General features: G+C 39.8%; 2 protein-coding genes across 4 annotated transcripts in view; both read left to right on the plus strand.

Moving 5' to 3' along the window:
* The window catches only part of asb14b (ankyrin repeat and SOCS box containing 14b), a 5,597-nt gene extending 2,179 nt beyond the window's left edge, over positions 1-3,418 (plus strand). The window contains exons 6-11 of the mRNA XM_016465028.1: positions 1-66; positions 872-1,117; positions 1,236-1,413; positions 1,489-2,032; positions 2,848-3,001; positions 3,215-3,418. Of these exons, the coding sequence (XP_016320514.1) occupies positions 1-66; positions 872-1,117; positions 1,236-1,413; positions 1,489-2,032; positions 2,848-3,001; positions 3,215-3,390 (1,364 nt within the window). The 3' untranslated portion in view covers positions 3,391-3,418. The remainder of the gene's footprint in view (positions 67-871; positions 1,118-1,235; positions 1,414-1,488; positions 2,033-2,847; positions 3,002-3,214) is intronic.
* A 507-nt stretch (positions 3,419-3,925) lies between these two features.
* tasorb (transcription activation suppressor b) overlaps positions 3,926-12,678 on the plus strand; it is a 13,363-nt gene continuing 4,610 nt past the window's right edge. Inside the window, exons 1-17 of one of the 3 annotated variants that reach the window (XM_016465025.1) lie at positions 3,926-4,405; positions 5,626-5,771; positions 5,929-6,021; positions 6,799-6,871; positions 7,483-7,574; positions 7,700-7,834; positions 7,915-8,030; positions 8,127-8,158; positions 8,255-8,360; positions 8,445-8,548; positions 8,629-8,732; positions 8,934-9,006; positions 9,103-9,177; positions 9,269-9,976; positions 11,020-11,288; positions 11,366-11,492; positions 12,212-12,437. In XM_016465025.1, the coding sequence (XP_016320511.1) occupies positions 4,096-4,405; positions 5,626-5,771; positions 5,929-6,021; positions 6,799-6,871; positions 7,483-7,574; positions 7,700-7,834; positions 7,915-8,030; positions 8,127-8,158; positions 8,255-8,360; positions 8,445-8,548; positions 8,629-8,732; positions 8,934-9,006; positions 9,103-9,177; positions 9,269-9,976; positions 11,020-11,288; positions 11,366-11,492; positions 12,212-12,437 (2,789 nt within the window). In that variant the 5' untranslated portion in view covers positions 3,926-4,095. Of the gene's footprint in view, positions 4,406-5,625; positions 5,772-5,928; positions 6,022-6,798; positions 6,872-7,482; positions 7,575-7,699; positions 7,835-7,914; positions 8,031-8,123; positions 8,159-8,254; positions 8,361-8,444; positions 8,549-8,628; positions 8,733-8,933; positions 9,007-9,102; positions 9,178-9,268; positions 9,977-11,019; positions 11,289-11,365; positions 11,493-12,211; positions 12,438-12,678 lie in introns of all 3 variants that reach the window. The other 2 variants (XM_016465024.1, XM_016465026.1) reach the window with 2 other exon arrangements.

The raw sequence follows: 12,678 nt of genomic DNA on the forward strand, positions 1-12,678 counted from the left end.
TCCTGCTGCAGAACGGTTGTGACCCTGACTGTAAAAATCAGGATGATGATTCTGCATTGGTTGCAGGTGTGGAACGCAGTGCTATTTTTAGCATACAGAATGCTTAGTAAGCGAAGCCCACATTCCTCATTTAAGATTAGAACTGCAAGACTTTTTTTTTTTTTTTTTTTGGGAAAAAGATTGAAGTGCATTGTTATTTTAATTCATGATAAATGAATTATGTAAATGTAAAAACGTATTGCGCTTCAGTCTAAATTGTGTTCCTTTAGCATTTGGTGAAGTTTAGCACCCAAGACAAGAAACTTAATCATTTAATAACACTGTTAAATGCAAATCTCAAAATACATTTGCAGTTGATGCCTAAATTCACTTGTAGCATTTAAAGCAGAAGTTCTCAACCAGGGGTCAGGGGTCATGGTGGCCTTAGGATGACTTCAAATGTTAATTTAAATTGATATTAGAATTATTTAAAAATGTATAATTTTATTTTAAATTTTACATTTATTTTAAATGTAAAATTATATATTTGGTTATATAATGGTCATATATTTTGAATATTTAAAATTATTTGCTTAATTTTAAAAGTGTGATTTCTATATCTGGAAAAGTTATGTAAAATAACATGATCCAAGCTCTAAATATTTCATCAGATAGAAATTGTGAGTAAAATATTTAAAAAATCATCATTTGAATATTTTGGAAAATAAGGGGCCTTGAGAACCACTGATTTAAACAGATTGATTTTCATTTGTAGTGTTTTAGTTTTATATTTAGTAGTCAAAATAGTGTAGAACTTAATAAAATTGATTCAACATTAAAATAATTATCTTATCAGTATTGGCCTGAATACATGAATTGCCTTTTTTTCCAGCCATAAAGAATGACCAGTATGACCTGGCTCTGCTGCTGCTACGTTTCAATGCCACAGTGGACCAAAAAGGAAGTCTTCAAAGAACCGCTCTGCATGAAGCATCCGTGCTTGGCTTGGATAACTTTGTATACCTACTCCTACAATCTGGCGCTGACCCAAATGTCATTGACATCTGTGAACATACTCCTTTAGGACTTGCAGCTCAAGCTGGACATTTTAACGTTGTAGAGATTCTGCTTCAGAAAGGTGATTTTGCAATCTATCTATCTGTCTGTCTATATATCTATCTAATCTATATCTGTCTATAATGGTCTGTTTGGCATTGATCACTTGTCATAACATTTAATGACCCGCTCATCTTCAGGGGCCAGTGTGTGGTCCAAGCCTCATTCTCTTGGTTCAGCGTCAGTTTTATTCGACGCTGCGGCTTCTGGAAACCCCGATATCATTTCACTGCTGCTGGAGTATGGAGCCGATCCCAACGTGCCCACCCACACCGGCCATCTCCCCATCCACCGTGCAGCCTACCGCGGACATCTGCTGTGAGTACCACCCTGCTGATGGGTTAATCAATGTAGTGTTTACCCTAAAAAAACCTCTGTTTGTGTCTTTCATAGAGTGCTGGAGCAGCTGATCCCTGTGACTAAGAAAGAGGTGATCAAAGAGAGCGGCATGAGCCCGTTACACTCCGCCGCTGCAGGCGGTCACTCTCAGTGTCTGGATCTGCTCCTGAGCTCCGGGTTTGACCCAAACTTCATGCTACACCCCAGAGTGCGCAGGAACTATGAGGATGAACGCAGGTCAGCGCTGTTCTTCGCTGTGTCGAATAACGACGTGCAGTCAGCGAGGCTGCTTCTGGAGGCTGGGGCCATGCCCAATCAAGACCCTGTCAACTGCCTGCAGGTGGCCATGCGACTGGGCAACTACGAGCTAATCAACACTCTGCTCCGCTACGGTGCCAATGTGAACTACTACTCCCGTGTCAACACCACCCACTTCCCTTCTGCCCTTCAGTATGCACTTAAAGATGAGGTGATGCTGCGTATGCTGCTCAATAATGGCTATGATGTGCAGCGCTGCTTTGACTGCCCATATGGACAGGCCTCACATGTGCCCGTGGATTATGAGGGATGGAGCGCTTCTGTCATCAGAGATGTTGTGGTAAGACCAGTTAATGCTCACTTTTCAGTGTCAAGGGGTATGATCTGATCTTGTTAAAGGACTAATGTACCCAAAAATGAAAATGAAAATTCACTCACCTTAATGTGTTATTCCAGACTAAATGTGTTATTTACAGTCTATTCAGCAAAGACACATTAAATTGATCAAAAATGACAGTAAAAACTTTTATGTTACAAAAGATTTCTGTTTCAAATAAATGCTGTTCTTCTGTTCTTTCTATTGATCAAAGTATCCTGAAAAAATCATGGTTATCTACAAAAATATTAAGCAGCACAACTGTTTTCAACATTGATAATGATAAGAAATGTTTCTTGAGCACAAAATCTTAATATCAGAATGATTTCTGAAGGATCATGTGACACTGAAGACTGGAGTAATGGCTGCTGAAAATTCAGCTTTATGTCACGGGAATAAATTACATTTTAAAATATATTACAGAATTGTAATAATATTCCGCAATATTACTGTTTTACTGTATTTTTGATCAAATAAATGCAGCCTTGGTGAGCACACGAGACTTCTTTCAAAAGCATTACGAACACTTTTGAATGATAGTGTATAACTTTGTCTACAAAATACAAAAGCACATATTTTGAAGAACATTTAGGCCTAAACAAAAATCCCATTGACTTAAAAAAAACAGACATTTTAAAGAATGTCTTCTTTTGTGATGAAAGAAAGGCAAACAGGTTTGGAGCAACATGAGGGGGAATCAATGATGACAGAAGTTTCATTTTTGGGTGAACTGTTTCTTTAAGGTACCTGCTGTAAGTCTAAACTCATTTTTTGTGCAGTTCTGTGAGGTGATCACTGTGTACTGGCTCAAGCACATCTCAGCCCAAGTAGTGAGAATCATGTTGGATTATGTTGATCATGTGACTCTCTGCTCCAAACTGAAGAGTGTTCTGGTTGAACAAAAACAGTGGCCGGAAATATGTAAGATACAAGGTAAGTCTCAAGTCACACCTTGAGAGCATGTTCTTTATTCTGTTCATGTTTATCTTTAGTTAGATCCAGACAAACGTTAACTTGAAATTCTCAGTAGACCTAATGTATAGTTCCTAAATGTGCAGTGTTATACTTGTCGTAAGTGATCATGTATACTTACATTAAAATGCAGCACATTCCAGAATGTATTTATGTATGTTCTCTGCTCATCAGAAAATGCTCGAAGCCTGAAGCATCTCTGCAGACTGAAGATCCGTGACTGTTTGGGTCGCTTGCGTCTGAGGGCTCCAGTTTTTATCAGTTTCCTGCCTCTGCCCGCCAGTCTCAAAGACTATATTCGCTTCACAGAGTATGATATTTACAGCAGAGGAAGTATGCCTGAAGAGTAAAACCAGATTGATAAATCTGTACAAGAGAAGCTGCTGTAACAAAACTTTATAAATGTACACTTTTTTATTAAAAAAGCCTTGTGAAATATTCATTTGTGTTTAAAAAAAATAAGACACAGTGGATCAACTATATATTACCTTTTCTCTTAATTTACTATGCTGATAATATTGCTACTATAAAAAGGGGGGGGGGGCATTTTCACTAGTAGACCCCAATGTACGTGAGTTGTGAGAATATGTGATTTGAATAATGCGTGTTTATTATGTAATCTATGTATCAATCTTTTTCATTCATGTTTTGAACTCGTGATCATTGCACGAAATTCGTGAAATGACCTAGCTAGTTGAGCACAAAGGGCTCGTGATGATTCTGGGTGTGAGGAAGAGTGACTTTCCCCAAACAGCTATTGTTGATAATGTTGATTGATTCGTTCTTGGCACCGATTCTCTGTGGACTTGCTCTCACGCGCCAGCGATCAGAGCTCACCGTCATGACGTCTAGACGCTGCGCAGTTCACAGCAGCGCCGCTGGGGGGCGTCAGGCTGCGTGAATGTAAACAGAGTGACGCCAGAGTTTTGCAGTGGTGGGGAAGGCATACGTCACAGGCATAATGGCGGAGGCTGGTTGAGAAGGAGAATTACTCCGTGAAGCGGCACTGAAACCAACTTCATCGCCAGCTGACAAGGTGACCGCTGGTCCGAAAAATGGCTAGCAATTTCAGCCAGGAGAGAAAAATCGACAAGGAGAGCAGCAAAGCCGGCGACCTAACCTTGGAGGATGGCGATAGCAAGAAACAATTGTTGTCAGCCTCTAGCACGGCCACATCCAAGCAAAATGGCGATCAAGCTGGACGTGAAGACGAGCAAATGTCTGAACAAGATGCTTCTGAGCGACGGAAGGCAGGGCTGTCGGACCTAAAAAACTGCGGCGGTTTGCCTTCGACACTACCGCGGTCGGCCGAAGAGCTGCCAAGGAGGAATTTTCAGATTCCGAGGAAAATCAAGGAGCGGAAAGGTTGTGTGTCCCATTGCTACCACCACTACTATGTTACGGCCATTCCCGAAATGCACTGTTTCTGTTTCACAGCCTGCAAGTTCGCTAAAAGCTCGCTGCTTACCGCTTCGGGTCAAATTACTCGAGCTGTATTGATAAGTAACCAGGGGATCTACCGGTATATAACGCACCGAAAGGTTTGCGCTACTGGTATTTAATGAATTTTTAGTTAAGTTAGTGCACTGCTCAGAGCTGCAGGAAATAAAGTCGTGCGCTCTCGAGCAGCACGTGAGGATCCGGTTCCTTTCACGCGCCCGCGCGAGTCGTTTAACGCAAACCTCGAAGACACGGTGCATTTTTGTCCCACTTTTGTTAACCTCACGGAGGCCGATGTCTTTGCTAGCTGGCTCCACACTCCTCCTCCCACACCATACAGTGCTGCCACACCACATGACACACTTCTTCCCTCCTCATCAATGGCAGCAGTGTGATTCCGTTGACCACTGCATTTCTCCCGTCAGTCTTTACGCACGACTGTTAGAAACACCTGTCAGTCCTGTACAACCAGCCTTATTAGGACGCACAGCGCCAAATCTTTATTAAATCTTGTAAACAGAAGAACGCTGCTTGAATGAAATCGAAAGTGTGCTAAACTGGGAGGTGTTTGTGGTAGTTGTGCATTACAGCGTTTCCTTTGGCATTTGCTGGCGTTAGTGCAAGTTTTTTTTGTTTGTTGGTGCTCTATATCAGGTTTTATCGAGTAAGACCCTAAATTGTTTTCTAAACAGCACTTTAAACTCCAGTTTATGTCGTTTTTTAAATGTTTTTATTAGTCAATCGACAAAGCCAATTTGTTTGGCTCTCATGGGCGTTAATTGACCGATTAATGCAAGCTCTAAAATATTCGATGGCTTTGCTAATTGATTATATGAACATTTTCTGATTTGTTTTATCAAATTTTTAGTAATTATTGTGAAATGTTATTTTTTGTGTCTCATTTTGGCAGGATTATTTTATGTACATTTCAACATAACACCGTCAGGTATTGAAAAACCCATTTAATGCACTGAACTGCAAGATGTATCGCATTTTGCAAAGTGTCTGTCAGGTTATGTATGACTCAACTATGCATTTGAATTAAAATAAAAGCACAATTTTTTCCCCCTTATGCGCTTGACAGTTTCTTATTTGAATGCATTGATGTCTATTGAGCTCTGTCCTTCACGTCTGTTGTCCTTCAGGTCTCCTTCAACACTTGTCTCCAGAATCCAGAGAGTTTGAGGAAGTTGTGAAGCTTCTGTCCACGTTCTACTTGGACGCCACCTCCCGTGGGACTTTCACCTACACCAAAGCATCTCTCATTCACAACGAGCTCTTGGAGAAAGAGGTGAGTGCTGAGTGAAGTTAATTAGTTGATGCTGATGAACAGCATTTTTGCTTGCTTGTAAAAGACTAGATGATTGAAAATGTCCTCGGGCCACTTGAGGGCTGTTTTCATTGAATCAAATAATGATATGGTATCATGATTTATGTCTTTTTCATAGTTCATCGAGAAGAAAAGGGAACTGAAGCAGAATGGCAGGACAGAGGCAGAACTCGCAGAATCCTATGCTTTTCTGCTGCCTGAGAGGAATAAGGTGAGGCTGTGTTAGTTTTCCTTCGTGACACAATGTCTGATCTGTAAGATTTTATAACCTTAGAGGCATAGTTCATTCAAAAAATTGTAATTTACTCACCCTCATGTTGTTCCAAACCTGTATCAGTTGAACACAAAAGAATATATTTTGAAGAATGTGGGTAACCAAACAGTTGCTGGTAGCCATTGACTTCCAACAGTATTTTATCCATTCTTTGGAAGTGAATGGCGACCAGCAACTGTTGCGTACCAACATTCTTCAGAATATTTTCTTTTGTGTTCAACAGAAGAATAAAATTCATACAGTTTTGAAACAACATGAGGGTGAGTAAATGATGACAAAATATTCATTTTTGAGTGAATTATCCCTTTTATATTGACAGTTATTAAAAAGTTATTGTACTTTATACTTGTACTTGTTTATACTGAGTTATTGAAAAGTTTATAATGTATTTACTACATAACTGCCACAGTAATTACACTTGTATCAGTACTTTGAATCAAATATAGCAGTGCAAGCATTGTTCTGATTTAAACTGAGTAAAATAATTATACATCTTTATGAGACTGTGGCTCCTTCTCTGAAATTTAACAGCTAGATGATGCAATGTCTCATCGTCTTGTCTAATTATTTATCAGGACATACAGTGTAACATGTAAATGGAAATGTGAGATTAATAATTCTGTACCTTGAAAAGGTTTTAAATGGCATCTTTCAGTGATAGTCTTGGTCAAAAGCACGACTGTAATCAAAGCAATATCTGCTCGACTTTACCAGGCTCACTGGATCTGCGAAAAGGGTCTTTCTGTTGGACATTCGCGGATCAACAATCTGGGAAGCCCTGTCAAAGGTGAGTGCTTCTGAAGAGTCTGTTTATATCTGTTTGGCTGTAATCATTTGCCTAGGAGGGGATTCCTGGGAGGACTCTGGTCACTGGTTTCTGGTGGTTTGGAGGAGTTGAATTGGTCCGGGCCAAAAAGACCGCTGCTCCACAATTTCTTGTGATCGCTAGGCCAAAAAAATGTTAATGACCCAAACTCGCTACAGACATTCATTTTTGCGTGGATACACATTTTGTAAAGTAACATCTGTTTTTTATATTGGTCACCCCTATTACTACTTTCTATTTTCAGAGCATGTTTGAGGTTTTGGAAGTAACAATGTTCATTTTGTTCTTGGCTGAGTGATCAGCTAATTTCTGATTCATGATTATCTTTGTATAGTTTAGTGAAGCAGCTGCTGTGCGTTTTCACAAAACTAGCATCTTGTGAATGTGACTAGGGTTGCTTTAACTGGTGAAATGAAATAGTTTCTGCAAATATTTAATCTTAGTAAACATAGAATGCTCTGTGCAGAGACTCAACAAATTTCTTGGGATTACCCCAAGGCTTTTTGTGGCTCTCGGGAATGTCGCCCCAAGTAACTCTCATATCCTTGATTGCTGCTTTTTCTATTTTTTAGGGGTTTACCTATCAAAATACTCAGATTTGTTACAAATGAATCCATTTGAAGTGGGTGCTGCTGGAGACATAATACTATTTAAAACCATGAAGGTAAGTTATTGATGGAGTCTAACATTTACACATCAATTCTGACTTTGAGGTAGTGCTTTGTATTTATAACACATAATGTCACAATGGTTTCAAAAACAGTAGTGACCTTTTGTCTTATTCTGCAGGGTAAAGTGAAGACAATATTTGACAACATGCCCAAAAACAATCTTGAGCCGAACCTTAAATATGACAGCCATGTTTTCAAAAATGCCAACAAAGTGACCTCATTATTGTCCTATAGGGCCTTTGAGCACACTCAGGTAAGTGTTTCATTTATTTTTCAGTATTTTGTTTTGCATGATTTGTACAGATAGTTATTTCCCTCTGTGTTTTATTCCAGCAATACTTCTATGAATTTGCGTTTGAGGAGCTAAAGTCAAGGCCCAGGCATGTGTTGCCATATGCGGTTGTGTCTTTTCAGTACAAAGGCAAAGAGTCAGCCACAGCCACACACAGGTATGAACAAGATCACTGATGATGTGCATAGAAAGTGTATTACAGTCTGTTGTGGTTTTATTTAAATTTTGAACGGTTTGTTTCCTCTTTTAGTAGATTAAACAGCACGTTATATGAAGGGCAAAGAGGTATGACTTGTTTTTTTTCTTCATAGCAGTCTAATAAAATGATCAGATTGGTATTTTATTCAACTTATTGTGTTATTACTTAATTTGTTGCTTTAGTTCGGCGAAGATATACACTTTGGAGTGGCTCGCTGGTGAATAAGGGAGAAGAGGTCTATCAAGTTTACATGCGGTCTTCAAGTCTCCCTCACCTTCCACTTAAACTGTGAGACTCCTTTCTTTCGATAATAAAGTTGAACAAATATTTTGTGCATTGTTTTTAAATTGCTGTTGTTTTTTTCTTTTTCAGCCCAGACAAGCTTGACATTAATATGGCTATGCATCTCGATCAAGTAAAGAGAAAGATCCCGCCCATTCTGCTGTCTTGGGAAGCGTACAGTGGGTCACGAGAGGGTAGGATGAGTACCAGTGATGCTTTTCAGCACAACATTTGATGAATCGGTATTGACATGATAATGTGTTGTATTTTTCAGCATTTAAGTGCGGGATGTACTGCAGCCTGTATGAGGTCATGGGAAGGAGTAAACAAGAAAACAGTCTGTCGGGACTGATGCACCGGCTTGAGAGAGAAAGAATGGTGAGCTCATTCACAGCCCACTGTACGCTTTATTGAATTAATGTCCACAGCTTTACTCTAGCAGGGCGTCACTGCCAACCCTCTCCCCTGTATACCACGTCTTCAGTCTGTTGATAGAATCTGTGTCACTGATCTGATATGCAGAATTTAAACTGCCCGTGTTTTATTATAGTCATGCTATAATTAAACTCTTCACTCTAGGTTTTGGTGAAGCCATTGATAGACAAAGGATTTCTCTTCCTCCTTTCGTCTTCTCAGTTGCACACTACCACCGGTAGGTTTTTGCGCAGCTTTTAACCACATATGTGACACTGACAGTGTGATTCTTGCGTGGAATAACAGAGACCGTCTGTTTTTTGTTTCTTTAAAGAGCGGCGAGGAAGAAATGACAGGGTTTTGCAGGCGCTTTTTGTATTTCAAGAGCAAAGAATCACCTCGAAGTTGAGTAAGTGTCTCTTTTATGCTTATTTATTGAAGTTTCTTTGTTTTTACTCTTCACTTGTTTACTTTCACTGATTTCTTCTTTTGCCTTTTAGTTTTGAAGAACTCTGGAGTAGATGAGGACCTTCTTGTTCCATTAGAGCCTAAAGACCCAATCAGCCATCAGCTAGATAATTTTATACCCGCCCTGCATCATGGCCTCTTCAAGCTGCGTGCCAATCCACCCAAAGAGCTCGCGGCGGGACTGAAACACCAGGTGCTGGACTACCTCAACCAGAAAGAGCAAGGTGTCATACGGCCTTTCCACATAGTAGAGTACCGGCACAGTTTGGATAACCGGACTAACCAACACCAGGCACCTCGTCCTAAAAATACGGATTTGGCACTGAACTCTTACATATATGGTCCGGTACAGTTCCAGCTGCCTGTGGAAGTGCTGCAGCAGGGTCTGATGGACAGCCAACAGGGGGCAGTGTCTCCCCCAGCAGGCGCAGAAGAGTACAGTCCTGTCTCAGACTGGGGAGGGTCAGATAGACAGGCACCGGGTAGCAGCACGATTGGGGTTTCTCAGTCTAATGGCGGCGCTCAGAGGTCACAGGGAGAGTATGACAAAGAAAAGATGGAGAAATTGCTAAAGCTGATACAGTTACATAAGCGGACTTTGGGCAAGGAGGAGGGGAGCGGGTCTGAAAGAGAAGAGGACTGGGACCCTGCTGGCCTGAAGAGGAGGCTGGAGAGGGAAGGTCCTGGGGGTGTGAGCAAGTACCTTAGGACGGGTCTGCTGAATGGAGAGCCAGGAAGAGGTGAGTCTGCGCCCAACTAATGTAAAGGAATGTACAACATGATTCTGGAAACCCTTTTTGTGAAATTTGGAAAGGACTGGAAAAGTTTGAAAAATCTGAAAATATAGTCTCATTAGGCTCTGCTTTAAAATTTTATTTTGAATTAAATTCATATTTTTTATAAAAATGTTTTTTAATTTATTATATTATTTGAAAAAATAATTTTCTTTCATAACAAAGATGTCATGTTATGTCTTACTTTCAAATGTTTTTTTTATTTTTTACATTTTTCCAAAAGCTAGTCTAAATTTAAAAGCTAGTTTAAGTCTAAATTTAAGAAAAAACATTTTATGTAACAAGTGATTATGAACGAAAAAGCGTAATACAGCTTTAGAAAAAATAGTTTCTAGACCTGCATATGAATCTGCATATGTGACCCTGGACCACAAAACCAGTCATAAGAGTCAATTTTTCGAAATTGAGAATTATACATCATCTGAAAGCTGAATAAATAAGCTTTGTTTTCGTTTGTTAGGATAGGACAATATTTGGCTGAGAAAATCTGGAGTCTGAGAGTGCAAAAAAATCAAAATATTGAGAAAATCTTTTCATGTGGACAACCTTTACAGTTGTCCAAATTAAGTTCTTAGCAATGCATATTACTAATCAAAAATTAAGTTTTGATATGTTTACGGTAGGAAATTTAAAAAATATCTTCATGGAACATGATCTTTACTTAATGTCCTAATGATTTTTGGCATTAAAGAAAAATCTATAATTTTGACCCATACAATGTATTTTTGGCTAATGCTACAAATATACCCCAGCGACTTAAGACTGGTTTTGTGGTCCAGGGTCACATAAGAATACTGATCTTTTATTTAGTGCTGTAAGTAAAGGTGAAAAGCATAGGAAGTTCCTGTACATCACTAATATTCAGAAGCTAAGTTTTTATTTGTCCCTAATAAGAGAGTAGGTGCTGTATCTACTCGCACAATAGAGTGTGACTGCAGTTGCTCAGAGACATGAGATCCTTGTTGACATCTGTTTTCCCTTTCTCTTAGTGGTGATGGACAGCATGGGGCTGTGTGACACAGACCTGCGGGAGCGCATGACTCAGAGTCCCACCCTCCAGGACACACATGCCTTGCTTAAACTCTTCCTCAGCACGCTCAACAGGATGGCCCAAAACTCTACCACTGCCAGCAGCCAGCCTGCGATGCTCCCCAAAACCGCAGAGAGACACGACCCCAGTGACTCAGCCGCCCACTGTGATCTTGACCTGCGTGGCAGGCGTGCTGATGAGGAGCAGGTTAACCAGGATTACTTGGAGGTGTGGACTGTTCCTCATGATATATCTAATGCTACACTCAATCGTTATTTTTGCTAACCTGTAGTATGTGTGTTTAGGAGCAGATGGCCTGCAGCAGGAGCAGTATGGATGTGTACAGTCCCTCGTCCAGTCTGGAGCAGCAGCCCTCTCGTCAAGCAGAAGCCTCACATCAGAGCCACCATCTCTGGAGAACGTCCACCAGAGGTCTGGCCTCATCTGCATGCTTGCAATGCAAACTTTTCTTTTTATTATTCTTATTATTAACTTTAAATATAACACAGACTTCTTATTAATATCCATTACTGTTCAAAAGTTTGGGGTGGTAAAATTTTTAAAATGTTTCTGAAAGACTACATTTTTTAAATAAAAAAACACAGTAAAACCGTAACATTGTGAAATATTTTTATGATTTATAATAACCCTTTTCTAATATAATGTGTTTTAAAATATCATTCATTCCTGTAATGGAAAAATATTTCCTTCAGAAATCATTCAAATACACTAATTATTCTCAAGAAGAATTAATTATTATTATCAACGTTAAACAGTTGTTCTGCTTAATATTTTTGTAGAAACATCAAACTTTTTGATGAATAGAATGCATTTATTTTAAACAGAAATCTTTTGTAACATTATAAATGTCTTTACCGTCACTTTTGATCAATTTAATACTTCGTTGCTGAATAAAAGCAATAATTTCTTTAGAAATAACCCAAACTTTTAAACAGTAGTGTATAACATATAATCTAATCAAAGTTATCATTATAGTTAATGTAATGTGCGTTTAAAATTTTGATTTTAAATATGCATTCTTTCAGAGTCACGTCTTGCAAAAACTTGCAAAACTCTCAAACTCTTGTACAGTACAGTACTTGTACATGTATAGTTGAAATAAATTGACCAAACTAATATACATACTCTGTTTTTAGAGGGTGTTGGTGAACCTTGTTTGAGTGGAGGGGAGAAGCTGGTACACTCTACACAGAAAGTAGTAGACACTATCCTCAACAGTGAGTTCCAGAACCTCTGCACGGGGATCCAGAAACTGATGGAGGACCAACATATAATTTACAACCATCAGCCTCCTTTGCCGCGATGTGAGGATCAGGCTAAATGGTCAAGCTCGGCATTCTCACCTTTTGTATCCAAATATGTCTCATCAATGCCTGTGCAGAGCTACGTTAACACACTCTGTGAAAAGATGAACCATTTGATCCGGGCTCCCAGGGCATCTGTACAACCCGTGGCTGTTGTGTCACCACCTGCTGTTGCCCCAGTGCCCGCCCCCTTGCCACCTGCTCCGCCCACTTCTGCCATGCCAGCTCCTGCCCAACCCACGCTGCCCTCACCTCCTGCTCATCCTCACACTAAAACACCATCTCCAGTGGCT

This window comes from Sinocyclocheilus anshuiensis, unplaced genomic scaffold (genome assembly GCF_001515605.1).
Source record: "Sinocyclocheilus anshuiensis isolate Anshui unplaced genomic scaffold, SAMN03320099.WGS_v1.1 scaffold1053, whole genome shotgun sequence".
NCBI classification, from domain to species: domain Eukaryota; kingdom Metazoa; phylum Chordata; class Actinopteri; order Cypriniformes; family Cyprinidae; genus Sinocyclocheilus; species Sinocyclocheilus anshuiensis.